Source organism: Pan paniscus, chromosome 16 (genome assembly GCF_029289425.2).
Source record: "Pan paniscus chromosome 16, NHGRI_mPanPan1-v2.0_pri, whole genome shotgun sequence".
In the NCBI taxonomy this organism is placed as follows: domain Eukaryota; kingdom Metazoa; phylum Chordata; class Mammalia; order Primates; family Hominidae; genus Pan; species Pan paniscus.
The window spans coordinates 66,078,203-66,098,037 of record NC_073265.2 but is presented as its reverse complement, the minus strand read 5'-3'; the positions used below and the strand labels follow the sequence as shown (position 1 = coordinate 66,098,037).

Sequence of the window (19,835 nt, the reverse complement as noted above, 5' to 3'; positions counted from 1 at the left end):
GATCTTAGACTGCTGCACTAGCAGTGAGCAAGGCTCCGTGGGTGTGGGACCCACCGAGCCAGGCATGGGAGAGGATCTCCTAGTCTGTGGGTTGCTAAGACTGTGGGAAAAGCACAGTATTTGGGCGAGAGTGTACCGATTTTCCAGGTACAGTCTGCCACGGCTTCCCTTGGCTAGGAATGGGAAATCCCCAACCCCTTGTGCTTCCCTGGTGAGGCGATGCCCTGGCCTGCTTTGGCTCACCCTCCGTGGGCTGTACCCACTGTCCAACCAGTCCCAATGAGATTAAGCAGGTACCTCAGTTGGAAACGCAGAAATCACCCGTCTTCTGTGTCACTTATGCTGGAAGCTGCAGACTGGAGGTGTTCCTGTTTGGCCATCTTGGAACGGACTCTGACTTTCTTTTTTTGAAACTTTTATTTTAAGTTCAGGGGTACAAGTGCAGGTTTGTTATGTTGGTAAACTTGTGTCATGGGACTTTGTTGTACAGATTATTTCATTACCCAAGTATTCAACCTAGTACCCATCAATTATTTTTCCTCACCCCCTCCCTCCTCCCACCCTCCATTCTCCAAAAGGCCCCAGTGTGTGTTGTTCCCCTCTATGTGTCCATGTGTTCTCATCATTTAGCTCTCACATATAAGTGAGAACATGCGGTGTTTGGTTTTCTGTTCCTGCATTAGTTTGCTAAGGATAATGGCCTCTAGCTACATTCATGTCCCTGCAAAGGACATGATCTCATTCTTTTTAATGACTGCATAGTATTCCCTGGTGTATATGTACCACACTTTCTTTATCCAGTCAATCATTGAGGTCATTTAGGTTGATTCCATGTCTTTGCTATTGTGAATTGTGCTGCAATGAGCATACAGGTGTATGTGTCTTTATAATAGAATGATTTATGTTCCCTTGGGTATATACCCAGTAATGGGATTGAATTATATTTGTGTCTTTAGGTCTTTGAGGAATCACCACACTATCTTCCGCAATGGCTGAACTTCATTTACACTCCCACCAACAGTGTATAAGTGTTCCTTTTTCTCCAGAACCTTGCCAGCATATGTTTTTTTTTAATTTTTATTTATTTATTTTTGAGAGAGAGTCTCACTCTGTTGCCCAGGCTGGAGTGCAGTGGCACAGCCTTGGCTCACTGCAACCTCTGCCTCCTGGTTTCAAGCGATTCTCCTGCCTCAGCCTCCCAAGTAGCTGGGATTACAGGCGCGCACCACCACACCCAGCTAATTTTTGTATTTTTAGTAGAGGCAGGGTTTTGCCATGTTGCCCAGGCTGGTCTTGAACTTTTGACCTCAGGTGATCTGCCCACCTCGGCCTCCCAGTGTGGTGGGATTACAGGCGTGAGCCACTGTGCCCGGCCGTGAGTTTTATTTTTATACATTTTCACATTGTTAGCATCCTTTTAAAAAATTTATATAAATTTATGGGGTTCATGTACAATTTTGTGGGAATGTGAATTATTACACCCTTTATGGAAAACAGTATGGGGATGTATTAAAAAGCTAAAAAGTAGAATTACCATTTGATCCAACAATCCCACTACTGGGTATCTACCCAATGGAAATCAATATACCAAAATGATACCTGCACTTATATGTTTATTGCAGCATATTCACAGTAGTAAAGATATGAAATCAGCCTGTATCTATCAACAGATGAATGGTTAGTCTTCTTTTGTTTCAACTTGAAGAACTTCTTTTAGCCTTTTTGTAAGGTGGGATGAACTCCCATAGCTTTTCTTTGTTTGGTAGGGTTATGATCTTAAATAGGGCCAGGTGTGCATGGTGGCACATGCCTTTAATCCCAGCACTTTGGGAGGCTGAGGTGGGTGGACTGCTTGAGCCCAATAGTTCGAGACCAGCCTGGGCAACGTGGTGAAACTCTGTCTCTGCCAAAAAATACAAAAATTACCCAGACATGATGGTGTACACCTGTAGTCCCAGCTGCTCAGGAGGCTGAGGTGGGAAGATGGCTTGAGTCAGGGAGGCAGAGGTTGCAGTGAACCAAGATTGCACCATTGCACTCCAGTCTGGGCGACAGAGCCAGACCCTGTCTCAAAATGAGTGAGTGAATGAATGAATGCTATATGGGAAGGCCTCATTGAGAGTGACATTTGTGCAAAGTGAATTGGGAGTGTTCCACATGGGAGGTCCAACAGGTATAAAGCCCTAATGCTAGAATATGTCTGGCATGCTGGGAAGCGTAAGGAGGCCAGTGTGATTGGAGTACAGTGAATGCTGGGGAGAAGGGGTGTATGGAATTGGAAAATTTTGGACATGATAGCCTACTGTGAGGACTTTGGCTTTTCCTCCGAGTGAGATGGAGAGAGGTTGGAGGTTTGTGAGCAGAGGTAGTACATTTAAAAAAATATAATAGCTTTACTGATAAATGATTCATATACAATATAATTTCCCCATTTAAAAATGGTTTTTAGTATATTCACAGAGTTTTGCAGCCATCACCATAATTAATTTTAGAACATTTTCATCACCCCCTAAAGAAACCGTGTGCTTATTAGCAGTTACTCTCATTTTCTCCTAACCCCGCAGCCTTCAGCAACCTCTGTTTTCTGACACTATGGATTTGACTGTTCTGGACATTTCACATATGTGGAATCATACAATATGTGTTCTTTTATAACTGGCTTCTTTCACTTAGCATGATGTTTTTAAATTTCATCCGTATTGTAGCATATATTAGCACTTTCTTCCTTTTTTTTGGTCTATCCATTTTTATGTCCTTTTATTCATTGTGTGAATATACATTTTATTTATCCATTCATCAGTTGATGGGTATTTGGGTTGTTTCTACTTTTTAGCTGTTATGAATAATGCTGCTGTGAACATTTGCATATAAATTTTTATCTGGACATATGTTTACTGGTACTGCATTTTAAAGGAGCATATTTATTGACAAAGGATAAATGATCTAGGTTTTCTTCCAGAAGGAGGTTTGGTTCCATTTGCTGCTTTCTTTTCTTTGTTCACTGACTCTTCATACAGGGTTAGGTCATTTTTGTTGTTGTTGTTGTTGTTGTTGTTTGTTAAGCAATTTCCCAGTCCCTGTGTTCTGTCTAGTTTCCCTGACTTGGATTTCTTTGAGTAAAAGTGTGGCCACATTAAATAGGTTACCTGAAAGGTACGGGCTGTTGTACTTAGAGCCTTATGTAATTGTTAATTAAGATATTCTGATAAAATCTTAGTTTATGAACATTCTTAAGGAAAGTTACACAGGATTTTCTATACTGAGTTCAGACTCATTAGTGAGTCAGTTCAGTGAAAGCAGCATTTAAAAACTGAAATAGAATACAGAAGGAAATATTAGAGTACATCTGTTACTTTACAAAATTTTTAATTCAGTTAAACGTGTATGAACTGGGTAAGATATAAAACATGTATGTGTTTATGGGTTGTAGTAAAAAAGTTTGGAACCCCTCTGGGTTAGGATGTCCATGTAATTAATACTGTTTCTTTTCCATTTTATTTTTATTTTTTGGAGAGCACTGAGGTCTTGTTCAGCATGGAATATTTAAAGCATGCTATATTATACCCCAACAGGTAATATAAAGGAGCAGTTTTTTTTGTTGTTGTTTAATGTAAGTGTGGGGATGAGATTTGTATCTTTTTATGAATAATTATGGTTTTCTGGTAATGTTATAACTAAGCGTATATCTATTTTTTATTGTAGGAGTCATACTCCATGGGTTTATGTGATAAATGATCTTGGCATAGAAGAGAATTTAAAGAATGATGGTAAGTGATATCTTAAAGACTAGCCTTAGTTTTTTTGCCTTTCTCTTTTCTTCCTTTCTTTTATCTTTTTTAATGTAGTAGTTGTTTCATTCAAGATACCCTATGGAACACATTGTCATAAAGCACAGTGATAAAGTGAGCAGCTATGAATGTACTATTCAACCTTAGAGCCCAGGAACCCTGCTGCTCCTCAGGCTTGCCTCTAACACTTATGGTACCTAGGTTAGGAATACAAGTGGAAGCCAGCTTTTAAAATTTCTTAATATTAAATAGTTACAAATCAATGGACGCTAACAGCCTGACCTGGCCTCCTACCCAGGGTCTAGCCAAGTCTTAAAGGAACCTACTCTCCCTGGGCTAGGTAGGGTAGAAGTTGGGCTAGAGTAGGTCTTGAATCTGGTATGGGGACTGATGTGAAATTCCCCAGAGAGCCAGGGAAAACAGGTTTCTGTCCCCCACACTTTACTTTTCTAACTCAAGATTTTTCAGGCAATTCCAAACGTCTTCTTAAACTACTCAAATTGAGGAGGAGAAAGGAATGCAGGTATACATGGAGTCCAGTCTGCCTCGATACTTCCTTTGGGATAGTTGGGGTGACCAACCTTAATCAAAAGCACATATTCTTGCTCTGTTTTTTCCAGCACTGATGCTGATTTGCCTTCTTCCTTCTCTCTTACTGTCTGGCCTGGGGGGACCCTAAAGTTTAGTTTGTGAGTCCCTGTCTCTTAATTTGTGTTTACTCAATTAGTTACTGATTCCTTTTGGATTTTGGTATTTTTGATAGGTACAACCTTCTGAAGTGTGGCGCTCAGGGCAGAGCCCCTTCTTCTGGTTGAAAGAGCAGGAGAGGGCCGGGCACGGTGGCTCACGCCTGTAATCCCAGCACTTTGGGAGGCCTAGACGGGCGGATCACAAGGTCAGGAGACCGAGACCATCCTGGCTAACACGGTGAAACCCCGTCTCTGCTAAAAATACAAAAAATTAGCCTGGCGTGGTGGTGGGCGCCCGTAGTCCCAGCTACTCAGGAGGCTGAGGCAGGAGAATGGCATGAACCCGGGAGGCGGAGCTTGCAGTGAGCCAAGATCGTGCCACTGCACTCCAACCTGGGCTACAGAGCGAGACTCCGTCTCAAATAAAAGAAAAAAAGAGCAGGAGAGCATCTATTTGTTGTATGCTCTTATTTCATCCCTCCCACTTCATACTCTTCCTCAGTTCTAAGGTTTTGATTTTTCATATCTGTCATTTGGGGTTATTTTCTGTTGGTCTGCTTTTGGGTCTTTTGGTCATAAACTATGCTTTTGTTTGCCAGAAGATTTCTTTTTTTTTAATCTGCCCTAATTTTGAAAAATGGTTTTAGAGGGGATAGAAGTCTAGGTTGACAGATTTTTTTTCTCTTAATATCTTTTTTTTTTTCTTCTGGAGAGAGAGTCTCTCTGTCACCCAGTCTGGAGTGCAGCGGCACAATCATAGCTCACTGCAGTTTTTACCACCTGGGCTCAAGCAGTCCTCCCACCTCAGCCTCCTAAGTAGCTTGGAACTATAGGTGCATGCCAGTTTTTTATTTTTTATTTTTTTGTAGCAATAGGCCAGTTTTTTATTTTTTATTTTTTTGTAGCGATAGGGTCTTGCGTTGTTGCCCAGGCTGATCTTGAACTCCTGACCTCAAGTGATCCTCCTGCGTTGGCCTTCTTCCACAGGGCTGGGATTACAGGCATGAGCCACTATGCCTGGTCTTTCTTAGTATCTTGACAAAAGAGATTCCACTGTCCTCAGCTTCTTTTTGATTTTTAGGGAATTCTTTTTCCTTTGATTTAATTTTAATTTAATAGCATATGCAGCATTTACATGGTTCAAAATTCAAACTATAAAACAGTGTTCATTTAGAGAAATTCAACTTTCTTCTCTCTTCTTCCTCTTCTTCCCTCTTCTTCCTCTTCTTCCCTTGTGGGTAACATTAATTTTTTTAAATTGTGCTAATACAAATAACATGACATTTACCATCTGAACCATTTTTAAGTATACAGTTCAGTGGTATTAAGTACATTCATATTGTTGTGCAGCTATCACTATTATTCATCTTCAGAACTCCTTGTCTTGAAATATTGAAACTCTATACATTAAACAATAATTTCCCATTTCCCTTCACCCCCTGCTCCTGTACCACTTGCTGTCTCTGTGATTTTGACTACTTTATGTACCACATATAAGTGAAATCATCCAGTATTTGTCTTTTTGTGTTTGGCTTATTTCATTTAGCATAATGTCTTCAAGGTTCATCCATGTTGTAGCATATGTCAGATTTCCCTCCTCTTTAAGACTGAATAATATTCTATTATAAATAAATAATAATAATATATTACATTTTGCTTATCCATTCATCAGACACTTGGGCTGTTTCCCCTTTTTAGCTATTGTGAATGTTGATGCTATGAACATGGGTGTACAGATATCTCTTCAAGACTTTTCAGGCCAGACGCAATGGCTTACGCCTGTAATCCTAGCACTTTGGAAGGCCGAGCCAGTTGGCTTACTTGAGGTCAGGAGTTTGAGACCAGCTTGGCCAACATGGCGAAACCCTGGCTCTACTAAAAATACAAAAAATTAGCTGGCATGGTGATATGCACCTTTAGTCCCAGCTACATGAGAGGCTGAGGCATGAGAATCGCTTGAACCCAGGAGGCGGAGGTTGCAGTGAGCCATGATCATATCACTACACTCTAGCCTTTGTGTCAGAGCAAGACTCTGTCTCCAAAAAGTAAATAAATAAATAAAATAGTAAAGAACTGTTTTCAGTTATTTCGGGTATGTAACCAGAAGTGGAACTTGTAGATAATATGGTAAATCTATTTTTAATGTTTGGAGGAAGTGTCATAGTGTTTTCCGCAGTGGCTGCAACATTTAAAATTCCCACCAACAGTGCACAAGGGTTCCAGTTTTTCCACATCCTCACCAACATTTTTTATTTTCTGTTTTTTTGATAGTAGCCATTTTAATGGGTGCATGGGTAATCATTTTTCTTAATGTTTGATTTATCTTTTATATTTTCAAAATGAATGTATACCTTTATATGTATATACATGTGTTTTTCTTTTTTGAACCTAAAGGTAATATATTTTAGTATCTTGGGAGTTTTTTTTTTTCTTTTCACTTAGCAATATATCCTAGAGTGTTAGAGATCTTCGTTTCTTTTTATAGCTGCATACTATTTCCTATTGATCTCTGTTTTAAAACTCTAGCAGGTAAGATATAGTAAAGTTTTTCTTATCTGCCAATTGTGACTCTAAGGAATATGTCCAAAAACCTGAAAGTAAATGAAAAATGCCTATGATCATACACAACACATAGTCCACACACTGTAAGTATATTCACTGTACTTGCAGAATTCTTGAGTTCCTTATTCAGAACTGTAATAGTACATTTCCCATAAGCCTACCAAATAAGAATTGACAGCTAATAGCTTGTTAGGGAAGAGGAGAAAATAATTAAGAATTAAGCTTTTGTGTTCTTCTTAATCATCAGGAAGTAAAGAACTAAAAAATCTTTAACAACACTTTTGTCTGTGCCCATTTATTTTAGGACAACTGTCTTTTGTATTTCTATAACTCCTGAGGCATAATTAAATTATAGTATCATATAGAAGTTGGTGTTCATAGTGATAACCTGAAGTTATCAAGAAAAGAGTAAGTTTCTTTAGTAGCCTCTGTTGCAGAGGTCAAGGAAATGTGTTCAGAGATTTTCATACAAAATAATAAAACCAAAAAGAATTTGTGCTTAGCGGGGCAAACTTAAGTTATCAATTTATGTAGAACACCTCATTTCCCAATAATGTTCATTTATTGATGCTTTTTAAAAATCATTCTGCCAGTTATTCATTTATTCATACATATTTATGTGCCAGACACCATCCTAGACAGTGAGAATAGTGAACAAAACCTAGTCCTTCAGAAACTTACTGTCTAATGGAAGACAGAGTAAACACATTAAGTGTATGATTTAAAATATAATTGTGGTTAAGTGTTACAAAGGAGTACAAGTTGGTTTGAGTATATAAAAGGAATCCTGGCCAAGTCTCGGGGTTGAAGAAAACGTAGCCTTAGGACGTTACATTTAAGTTGGGATTCGAAAGATCATTAGGCTTTGGCTGGGCTAAGAGGAATACTCTCTTAGAATGCTTTCAGTAGCAAGTAGAGTTGGCTTCAGATAAGAATTGATCCAGTGGCTCAACAGTGTCATCAAAAATTTGATTGCTTTTCCTCCACTTACTCTGGCTTCTGTTCTGTTGCCATTATTTTAAGGCTTGCTGTCTTTATGATCCCTAGATGCTTAGCAGTAGTTTCCAAAGCTGTATATTCCCTAACATATGGCCAGTAGGAGAGTCTTTTCTCTAACATTCCAGTAAAAGATCTGAGATCCTAAGTTTTGATCACCTTAGGTCACATGCTCACCTCTGGATCAGTTGTTGTGGCTAGGCGAGCAGATTGACTTAGGCAAGGTCATGTGCTGCACCCTGGAGTTAGGGACAAAAGGTGCTTACCTAGAACCACAAGGGACCCCAACAAAAATTGAACTATTAGGAAAGGAGGATGTAGAGAATGAACGCTAGGGAAGAAGCCAATAAATGTGCATTATAGAGGGGCAGGCTATTCCACATAGAAGGAAGAATTCTGTGTAAATGTCCTGAATTAGGATGGAGCTTGGTGCTTATGGGGAACTGCATGAAAGTCTGATTTTGGAGCATGGCAAAGAAGGAAAAGAATAGTACGAGTTGAGACTGGAGGCCAGGTCATGTATTTGTAGATAATACCAGATTTCCAAAGTGGGGCTACCAGTTTCATTTCCTGTCAGTAGTGTATGGGAGGAGTTGCCCCAGATCCTCACCAGTACACAGTATAATCATTTGTTTATTAAAAAAATTTTTTTGGTAAATTTTGATGACTGATTCTTAGTACTTCTTTGTTTGATTATTGGCCATTTAGATATCATTTGTGAAGTGCCTACTCAAGTTTCCTGCTCATTTTATTGACCCAGTAGACTTCTTTTTTGACTCAGTCTCTGTCTTCTTCTTCCTCTTCCTCTTCTTTTTTTCTTTTTTAAATAGAGACAGAATCTCACTATGTTGCCCAGGCTGGTCTCAAACTCCTGAGCTCAAATAATCCTCCTGCCTTGGCCTCCCAAAGTCCTAGGATTACAGGCATGAGCTACCATGCCTGGCTTTGACTCAGTGTCTTTCTCTTTTTGCAATTGATTTAAGGAGTTCTTTATCTTGAATCTAAGACCTTTGGCACTTCTCCTACTCTGTAGCTTGCTTTTTCATTTTTTAATACCATCTTTTGAATAGGATCTGTTCTTAATTTTAATGAAGTTTGGTTATTAAATTTTTCCTTTATGATTAGTGCTTTTTGTGTCCTGATTATTTCTTTCTACCTGAAAATCTTGAAAATACTCCCCTGTATCATTTTTGGTAATTTTTAATTTCATTATAATTTTAAATTTAAGAAAGGTTGTGAGAAGACTATGAGGAATTCTCATATATCCTTTTGCCAGATTTACCAATTGCCCCATTGGTTTTATTCTTTCCTTTCTCTCTTTGTGTGTATGAAACACACGTGTCTGTAAATATACATACATCCATATATGATGTATATCCATATATGAATTCTCATATATCCTTTTGCCAGACTTACCAATTGCTAATTTTGCCCCATTAGTTTTATTCTTTCCTTTCTCTCTTTGTGTGTATGAAACACGTGTCTGTAAATATACATACATCCATATACACATATCTACCTGCACACATAAATAAATATATGCATATTACTTTTCTTCCTGAACCATTTAAGAGTATTTGAAGCCAACATACTCCTTCATCCTTAAATACTTCAATATGTATTTCCTAAGAATTAAGGACATTCTTTTATATGACCACAATTCAGTGTTCAAAATGTGGAAATTTAACATTCATACAGTATTATTATATAATACACAGTAGATATTCAAAATTTGTCATTATCTCAATGATGTCTTTTATAGTTATTTTCTTCTTGATCCATTTAGTTGCCAGGTCTGTTTGGTCTCCTTTAATCTGGAACAGTTCTTCAGCCTTTCTCTTTCTTGACTTTGCCATTTTTGAAGACTACAGAACAGATATTTTGAAGGATGTCTTCTCAATTTAGGTGATGTTTCATCATGATTAGATTCAGGTTTTGCATTTTAGGCAGAATATCACACGAATGACGATGTGTCCTTCTCAGTACATCACTTTAGGAGGTATATGATGTGAATTCATCCTGCTTGTTAACTTTGATTACTTTGTTAATGTAATGTAGTGTCAAGCTTTTCTACTTTAAAGTTTCTGTTTTCTCTTTTGATATTAGTAAGCAATTTGTGGAGAAGCACTTCGAGGCTGTGTAAATATACAGTACCTTATCAAACTGTCACTTACTAGTTTTAGAATCCATTAATGATTTCCTTATTAGTTAAAGATCTGTGAGGAAAATGCTTACATTCTCTTGTTATCTGGACTCTGATTTTTAATTTTATTTAATGTAATCTAACATAATCATTATTTATTTTGATACTCAGATTGTCCCATATTAGCCAGTGGGAGACTTTAAGCTGGCTCTTGGATTTTTTTTTTTTTTTTAAGACAGGGTCTCTGTCACCCAGGCAAGAGTGCAGTGGCGTAATTACAGCTCACTGCTGCCTCGACTTCCTGGGCTCAAGCCAGCCTCCTGCCTCAGTCTCCTGAGTAGCTGGGCCAATTTTTTAAATTTTTTGTAGAGATGGGGGTCTCCCTATGTTTCCCAGGCTGGTCTTGAACTCCTGGACTCAAGCAATCCTCCCGCTTCGGCTTCCCAGAGTGTTGGGATTACAGTTGTGAGCCAGTGTACCCAGCCAAGTCTATTTGGTATGTCCATATTATTCTTTGAGCATTTCTATACTTTCTAGTGTAACAAGCTGCTGTAGGTTCAGCTCGTAATTTCCCTGTTTTATTCTTTTTCTCACCTTATTACACAGGCTAGGACTTTCAATATAATATTGAATAGAAGTAGTGATAGTAGTAGGCATCCTTGTCTTTTTCAGTTTTATACCATTATATATGATGTTTGCTGTAGTTTGCTAAGAATTTAAAAGTTATAAATAAATACTGAAATTTATTACATGCTTTTCTTTCCATCTGTTGATGTGAACACAAGGCTTTTCTCCTTTATGTTGTTAATAAATATAAATTTATTAACAGATTAATAAATTCTGTGAATTATATTCATTGATTTGAAAATGTTAAATCAGCCTAGTATTCCTGAAATAAACCCAACTTGGTGGTGTTCTCATATCTGAATTCAATTTGCAAGTACGTTTATGTTTATACATACATGTATAAATGTGTGTGTATTTTTTTTTTTTTTTTTGCTTTTGTTTTGAGGCAGAGCCCTACTCTGTTGCCCAGGCTGGAGTGCAGTAGCACGATCTTGAGAGGTGACAGCGTGCTGGCAGCCCTCGCAGCCCTCGCTCACTCTTGGTGCCTCCTCGGCCTCGACGTCCGCTCTGGCCATGCTCGGGGAGTCCTTCAGCCCGCCACTGAGCTGTGGGGGCCCCTCTCTGGGCTGGTTGAGGCCAGAGCCGGCTCCCTCAGCTTGCCGGGAGGTGTGGAGGGAGAGGCGCGAGCGGGAACCAGGGCTGCGCGTGGCGCTTGTGGGCCAGCTAGAGTTCCTGATGGGCGTGGGCTTGGCGGGCCCCCGTACTCGGAGTGGCCCCGGGCAGTGAGGGGCTTAGCACCTGGGCCAGCAGCTGGGAGGGTGCGCTGGGTCCCCCAGCAGTGCCGGCCGACTGGCGCTGCACTCGATTTCTCGCTGGGCCTTTGCTGCCTCCCAGCGGGGCAGGGCTCGGGACCTGCAGCCCGCCATGCCTGAGCCTGACCCCGCCCCTCACCGTGGGCTCCTGCGCGGCCCGAGCCTCCTCGGCCAGCGCCGCCTCCTGCTCTTTCGCTCTTTGCAGTAAATCTTGCTGCTGCACACTCTTTGGGTCCACACTGCCTTTATGAGCTGTGACATTCACCGCAAAGTTCTGCAGCTTCACTCCTGAGCCAGCGAGACCACGAACCCACCAGAAGGAAGAAACTCCCAACACATCCGAACATCAGAAGGAACAAACTCCGGACACGCTGTCTTTAAGAACTGTAACACTCAGGGCAACGGTCTGCGGCTTCATTCTTGAAGTCAGTGAGACCAAGAACCCACCAATTCTGGACACAGTCTCAGCTCACTGCAACCCTCGCCTCCCAGGTTCAAGCGATTCTCATGCCTCAGTCTCCTGAGTAGCTGGAATTACAGGCGCATACCACCACGCCCGCTAAGTTTTGTATTTTTAGCAGAGATGGGGTTTTGCCATATTGGCCAGGGTGGTCTTGAACTCCTGACCTCAAGTGATCCGCCTACTTTGGCCTGCCAAAGTTTTTCTGGGATTACAGGCATGAGCCACCACGCCTGGCCTACGTTTGTGTGCTTATACACATACATATATATGATTTTCACATCTTTTCTCTTAAAAGACATTAAATTATAATTTATGTTTCTTGTATGGTCCTATCGGGTTCTGATATCAGAGTTTTTCAGGCCTCATAAAATGTGTTTTTTCTTCTTTATTCTCTAGAAAATTTAATGTAATTTGTTGCTTAAATGATTAGGATAATTTACCAGTGAAACCCATCTGGTCATAGATTTTCTTTTGTGGGATTCAATTTCTTCAGTAACTATTCAGATTTTCTGTTTTCTTTTATGCCAAGGTTTGGTAAGTTATGTTTTTCAACGGACTTGTCTGTTTCAAAGAGATTTACAAATTCATTGCTACAATGTTACTTAATTATTATTATTATTTTTTTGAGAGGCAGAGTCTCACTCTGTCACACCCAGGCTGGAGTGTAGTGGCATGATGATCATAGCTCACTGAAACCTTGAACTCCTGGGCTCCAGTGATCCTCCTGCCTTAGCCTCCTGAGTAGCTGGGACTAGAGGTGGTGCCACCATGCCTGGCTATTTGTTTTTTATTTTTATTTTTATTTTTAGTAGAGAGAGGTCTTGCTATGTTGTCCAGTCTGGTCTTGAACTCTTGGTCTCAAGCAGTCCTCCTGCCTTGGCCTCCCCAAGTGCTGGGATTACAGGTGTGAGCCACGGTGACTGACCGGATACAATTTTATTTATAATATCCTTTTGTTATCTTTTTGATGTGTGGAGGTTTCTAGGATCTGTAGTGATCTTTCTTTTTAATTCCTGATACTATTTTTGCCTGCTCTTGTTTTTACTTGATCCCTCTTGCCAAGGAATATATACATTTCATTAGTGTTTTTAAATAACTCACTTTTGTTTTTTTTAAATTTTTCTGTATCACATGTTGGTCTTGTATTATATTGATTTTTTGCTGTTTATTACTTCCTTTCTTGGGATTTAATATGGTGCTCTTTTACTAACTTCTTGAAATAGAGACTTAGATAATTTATTTTTAGCCTGTTTTCTTTCTTACATATCCTTTAAAACTATGCAGTTTCTTTTAAGCTGCATCTTGTAAATGTTAACCTGCCATCATTTTATTATCATTTAACTAAAAATACAATTTCCATTGTGATTTTTTTCCTTGATCCCCGAGTTATTTAGAAATGTATTGGTTGTATTAGAAATGTAGCTCATGCCTGTAATCCCAGCAATTTGGGAGGACGAGGCAGATGGATCACTTGAGGCTAGGAGTTCAAGACCAGCCTGCCCAACGTGGTGAAACGCTGTCTCTACTAAAAATACAGTAAATTAGCCAGGCGTGGTGCTGGGCGCCTGTGATCCCAGCTACTTGGGAGGCTGAAGCAGGAGAATCGCTGGAACCCGGAAGCAGAGGCTGCAGTGAGTCAAGATGGCACTACTGCAGTCCAGCCTGGGCAACAGAACGAGATTCCATCTCAAAAAAAAAAAAAAAGAAGAAGAAAAGAAATGTATTGCTTAACTTCCAAACACATGAGGATTATTCAGGTTATATCTCTTTTTACTTTCTATACTTTGAAATTTAGTGAGACCTGAGTTATGACTAAGGATATTGACAGTTTGGAAAACATGCACCTGGAAAAAATGTGTTTTTGCCATTGTTGACTGCTGGGTTCTGAATATGTCAAATATATCAACTTGTTAATTATGTTGTTCAAATCTTCTATATTGTTACTTAATTTTTTTGTCTGCTTGTTCTGCCAGCTTCTAAAAGAGTGTGTTGTGTTAAAATCTCCAAAAATAATTGTATTTTTCTCTTATTTCAATTTTACTTGTACATTATTAGATGTGTTAGATATGTGCACATTTGACATTGATATGTTTTCCTGGTTGATAAACTTTTTACTAAAAGTATCACTATATATACTCTAGCAGTATATCTTTCCATTTCTTCCTATAAGCCCGTTATTTATGTATTATTATTTTTTAGTGGGCACCCTAGAGATGCCTGCCTGCCTGCCTGCCTGCCTGCCTGCCTGCCTGCCTGCCTTCCTTCCTTCCTTCCTTCCTTCCTTCCTTCCTTCCTTCCTTCCTTCCTTCCTTCCTTCCTTTTCCTTTCTTTTTTTCTTTTTCGCGAGATGGAGTCTGGCTCTGTTGGCCAGGCTGGAGTGTAGTGGTGCTATCATAGCTCACTACAGCTTTGAACTCCTGGTTTCAGGTAATCCTCCCACCTCAGCCTCTTGAGTAGCCGGGACTACAGGTGCCATTATGCCTGGCTTAAATTTTTTTTTGTTTTGTAGAGACAAGGTTCTACTCTATTGCCCAGGCTGGTCTTGAACTCTAGACCTTAAGTGATACTCCCACCTTAGTCTCCCAGAGTGTTGGGATTACAGGTGTGAACTACCATGCCCGGCCCAACATTTCTTAATGACTTACTAGAGTCTATTATAAATTGTTGCTTTTATCACTTCCTGGAGAATGTAAAGGCCTTATCCACTTTAATTGTTTACTCCCCTTCCACCTTTTGTGAAATTGTCATACACTTTGTTTTTCATATCTTTAAAATTTCATAAGATTATAGTACTTTCATATAGTTTGTATTCATACTCGTTTATTTATATTTTTACTGTTTTTGGTATTCTTCATTTGCATGCAAACCTAGATTATTATACTGTATTAATATAGTATAATATAATATAGTATGTATAGTACATAATGTAGTATAATAGTAGAAGGTAGGTTTGCGTGCAAACCTAGATTATTATACTATATTATTATACTAGATTAGAATATTTTTTATACTAGAAAACTAATTTTCTTTCAGTACTTTAAAGGTGCTCCACTGTTTACTGACATTTATCATGTCCGTTTGTTGGAAAATCAGCTGAGTTTTTTTTGTCACCCCTTTGAAGGTAATGAGCTCTTATCCTCTCTGTACACTGTTAAGATTTTCTTTGTTTCAGGTTTTCATCAGTTTTTCTGTGATATACTTATGTTTGGTTTTCTTTGTATTTATCCTGCTTGGGGGTTTGTAGAGCTTCTGGGAGAATTTGGCTGATATCTTTTGTCAGTTTTAAAGCCATTCCCTTTCAAATTTTTTTTCTGCTCCAGTTTCTCTGTTCTTTCCTTCAAGGTCTCCACTTGTACCATGTAAGACTTTTTCACTGTGTCTTATATGTTTATTTTCTCTTCTGTATTCTTTTTTTCCTCTGTGCTTTCATGTAGGTATTTCCTACTGTCATATTTTCCAGTTCGCTGACCTTTCTTCTGCTGTATCTAGTTTGTGGTTAAAGCGATTTGTTGAGCTCATAACCTCAGTAATATTTTATTTCTCTTCTAGAATATCCATGTGAGTTTCATTTTTTGTTTTTCCTCTTTTAATATTCAAAATATTTATTTTTAATGAAAAGGTATATCTTATAGCTTTTAAGTAATCAAGAAATCTGTGCAATATTTTGCTCATAAAAATGCAAATTGTGCCAGGTGTGGTGGGTCACACCTGTAATCCTAGCACTTTGGGAGGCTGAGGCGGGTGGATCACTTGAGGTCAGGAGTTTGAGACCAGCCTGGCCAACATGGTGAAACCCTGTCTCTACTAAAAGTACAAAAATTAGCCGAGCATGGTGGCGTGTGCCTGTAGTCCCAGCTACTTGGGAGGCTGAAGCAGGAGAATTGCTTGAACCTGGAGAATTGCTTGAACCCAGGAGGCAGAGGCTTCAGTGAACTGAGGTCACACCACTGCACTCCATCTTGGGTGACAGAGTGAGACTCCATCTAAAAAAAAAAAAAAAAAAAAAAAAAAAGCAAATTGTAACAGATAAGGCCAGCCGCAGCTCCTTGGATTTGGTAATTAGTCACCAGTCCCCATCCCTATCCCATCTTGCCCTTATTCCCCAGGTGACTGTGTTATTTATTTATTTATTTTTTGGTTATCTTCATTTTTTATTAGGTTTTTTTTTTTTTTTTTTTTTTTTTTTGAGATGGAGTCTTGTTCTGTCGCCCAAGCTGGAGTGCAGTGGTGCGATCTCAGCTCATTGCAACCTCTGCCTCCTGGGTTCAACCAATTTTCCTGCCTCAGTCCCCCAAGTAGCTGGGACTACAGGCTCCCACCACCACACCCAGTTAATTTTTTGTATTTTCAGTAGAGGCAGGGTTTCACCATGTTAGCCAGGATGGTCTCAACCTCCTGACCTCATGATCCGCCCGCCTTGGACTCCCAAAGTGCTGGGATTACAGGCATGAGGCACGGCGCCTGTCCCTTTTATTAGTTTTTAAATAGATATTTTCACATATTTCTGCATGGCAGTTACTTACTTTTTTCACTTTGAAGGTATTTTCTTGACTTGCATTTATTATTTCTTATAGAATGTCACTTGTCAGTTTTATTCTTATTAATTTGAGGTTACTTGTAACTACTTCTGAGGTTTTTTTTTGTTGTTGTTGTCGGTACTTTTTAACCCTAATATGTCTATCGTTTGTCTTTTTATTTTACCTTTTTATTAAAAAAATTCACAATTTTATTCATAATGCCTATTGATTCGTGGTATGATCTTTTGTTAGTTTTGGAAAGTTCTCAGCCTTTATGTGCTCTAATCCCATTTTTGTTTCTCTTTTCCTCAGATTTCAGTTTTTGCTTCTATGTTTGACCTTTTTAAAAATTTCTTATGTCTCTTTTGCTCTTTTCTATTTTTTTATGTTTTCATTTTGGATATTTTAGTCTAACTAATTCACTAATTTCTTGTTAAACCCATTCATTGAGTTCTTAATTTCAGTTTTTTGATTCTTCAGTTTTATAATTTCTACTTGATTCTTTTAAGGTATCTAGTTTTCTGCAGAAAATTTCAATCCTTTTATTTTCAGTTCATATTAATTAGAGTTACTTTAAAATCTATTTCTGATAACTTTTATTACTTGGCTAATGTGTGGGTATATTCCCTTTTTTTATATTTTTTCTTGGTTTTTAGTCTTTGGACTTGTTTTCTAGTATGCCCAGTAATTTATTTTATTTTATTGCTGCATAAGAGATGTACATAATTTTGGGGTACATGTGATAATTGATTACATTCATATAATTTGTTAATATCAAATTAGTATACTTGGCTGTGTCTATCAACCTAAATATGTCTTTTTGTACTAGAAACATTCAAATCATTCTTTTCTAGCTATTTTGAAATGCATAATAAAGTATTATAACTATAGTCACCCCTCTGATCTGTCTAACACTAGGTCTTATTTTTTCTATCCAACCATATATTTGTACCCATTAATCAACTTTTTATCCCCACCCACCCCACTCCACTACTTTTCCTGGCCTTGGGTAACTACCAGTCTACTCTGTATCTTTATGAGATCCACTTTTTTAGCTCCAACATATGAGGGAGAACATATGATAGTCCTCTTTCTGTGTTTGGCTTATTTCACTTAACATAATGACCTCCAGTTCCATCTATGTTGTTGCAAGTGACAGGATTTTATTCTTTTTCATGGCTGAATGATATTCAACTTTGTATATGTAATACTTTTTCTTTATTCATCTGTTGATGGCACTTAGGTTGATTCCATATATGTGAATAGTGATGCAATAAACATGGGAGTGCAGATAACTTTTTGATATATTAGTTTCCTTTATTTTGGATATATACCCAGTAGTGGAATTGCTGGATCATATGATGATTCTCTTTTTAGTTTTTTTGGGGAACTTTCATACTGTTCTCTATAATGGCATACTAATTTTCATTTCCACCAACAGTGTACTTAGGGTGCCTCTTTTTCCACATCCTTGGTAGCATGTTATTGCCTGTCTTTTTGATAAAAACCATTTTAACTGGGTGAGATGATATTTCATTGTAGTTTTGATTTGCATTTCTGTGGTGATTAGTGATGAGTCTTTTTTCATATATCTGTTGGCCATTTTGTATATCTTTTGAGAAATGTCTATTTAGATCTTTTGCCCATTTTTAATTTGGATTATTTGTGTTTTGCTAGTGAGTTGTTGGAGCTCCTCATATGTTCTGGTTATTAATCTCTTACTAGATGGGTAATTTCCAAATATTTTCTTCCATTCTGTGGATTGTCTCTTTGTTGATTATTTCCTTTGTTGTGCAGAAGCCTTTTAGTTACTAATATAGTCTCATTTGTCTATTTTTGTTTTTGTTGCCTGTGCTTTTGAGATCTTACACAAAAAATCTTTACCCAGACAAATATCCTGGAGCATTTCTTTCAAGTTTTATTTTAGTAGTTTCATAGTTTCAGGTCTTACTTTGAAGTTTTTAATCCATTTTGATTTGATTTTTTGGTATGGTGAGAGATAGGAACCTAGTTTTATTCTTTTGCATAAAGTTATCCAGTTTTCCCAGCACCATTTATTGAATAGGGTGTTCTTTCCCTGGTGTATGTTCCTGTCAACTTTGTCAAAGATTAGTTGGCTGTAAATGCATGGGTTTATCTCTGGGTTCTCTATTCTGTTCCATTGGTCTGTGTGTTTGTTTTTATGCCAGTACCATGCTGATTTTGTTACTGTAGTCAGGTACTGTGATGTCTCCAGCTTTATTCTTTTTGCTTAGGTTTGTTTTGGCTGTTTGGGGTATTTTGTGTTCCATATAAGTTTTAGGATTTTTTTTTCTATTTCTGTAAAGAATGTCACTGGTATTTTGATAAGGGATTGCATTGAATCTGTAAATTGCTTTGGGTAGTGTTGTTTTAATAGTATTCTTCCATTTCATAAGCATGAAATATCTTTCCATTTTTTATATCCTCCTCATTCTCATTCATCAGTGTATTACAATTTTCCTTGTCTGGATCTTTCCCTTTTTTGGTTAAATTAATTCCAAGATATTTTATATTCTTTGTAACTATCGTAAATGGGATTGCTTTCTTGATTTTCTTTTTTGGATTGTTCACTGTTGGTTTTTGTATGTTGATTTTGTATCCTGTAACTTTACTGAATTTGTTAATCAGTTCTAACAGATTTTGGTGGAGTCTTTAGGTTTTTTGTTTTTTTTTTGAGACAAGGTCTCACTCTGTCACCCAGGCTGGAGTGCAGTGATGCGATCATAGCTCACTGCAGCCTTGAGCTCCCAGGCTGAAGCAATTCTCCGGCCTCTGCCTCTGGAAGTGCTAGGATTACAGGTGTAAGCCACCACACCTGGCTGTCTTTATCTTTTTCTAAGTAAAAGATGTCATCTGCAAACGAGGCTAATTAGACTTCTTCCTTTCCAATGTGGATGCCTTTTATGTTTTCATAACTGGAAGGGGGACCAACAGATTAGTAGTTTATTTCTTGTTCACTTAATAGTTCAGTGTAGGTATTCAGCATGTGACCTTTCACATTTTGATGGGACTAAATTTTTTTTTTTATCTTATGACTGTATCATTCTTTAGAGAGGTCTGCTAGATCCTATGCATCTGGCCAGTAAGTGGGGAATTGAGGGAGAGAACATAGCTGATGATGCAGGAGACTTAAAAAAAAAACAAACCCAGACCTGGACATAGCTTACCTCATTTTCCCCTATATTCTAGCATGCAGAACTTAGTCACATGGCCATCTGTCTGCAAGAAAGACTGGAAGGTGTTGTCTAGCTTTGTGACAGGAAAGAAAGCAAGTGGT

The 19,835-nt window shown here is 38.3% G+C and overlaps 1 protein-coding gene across 8 annotated transcripts in view; it reads left to right on the top strand.

The window, feature by feature from the left end:
- The window catches only part of SCAPER (S-phase cyclin A associated protein in the ER), a 568,863-nt gene that overhangs the window by 19,876 nt on the left and 529,152 nt on the right, over window positions 1-19,835 (top strand). For all 8 annotated transcript variants that reach the window (XM_034939208.4, XM_034939207.4, XM_063596813.1 and 5 more), the window contains exon 2: window positions 3,703-3,767. In XM_034939208.4, the coding sequence (XP_034795099.1) occupies window positions 3,762-3,767 (6 nt within the window). In that variant the 5' untranslated portion in view covers window positions 3,703-3,761. The remainder of the gene's footprint in view (window positions 1-3,702; window positions 3,768-19,835) is intronic.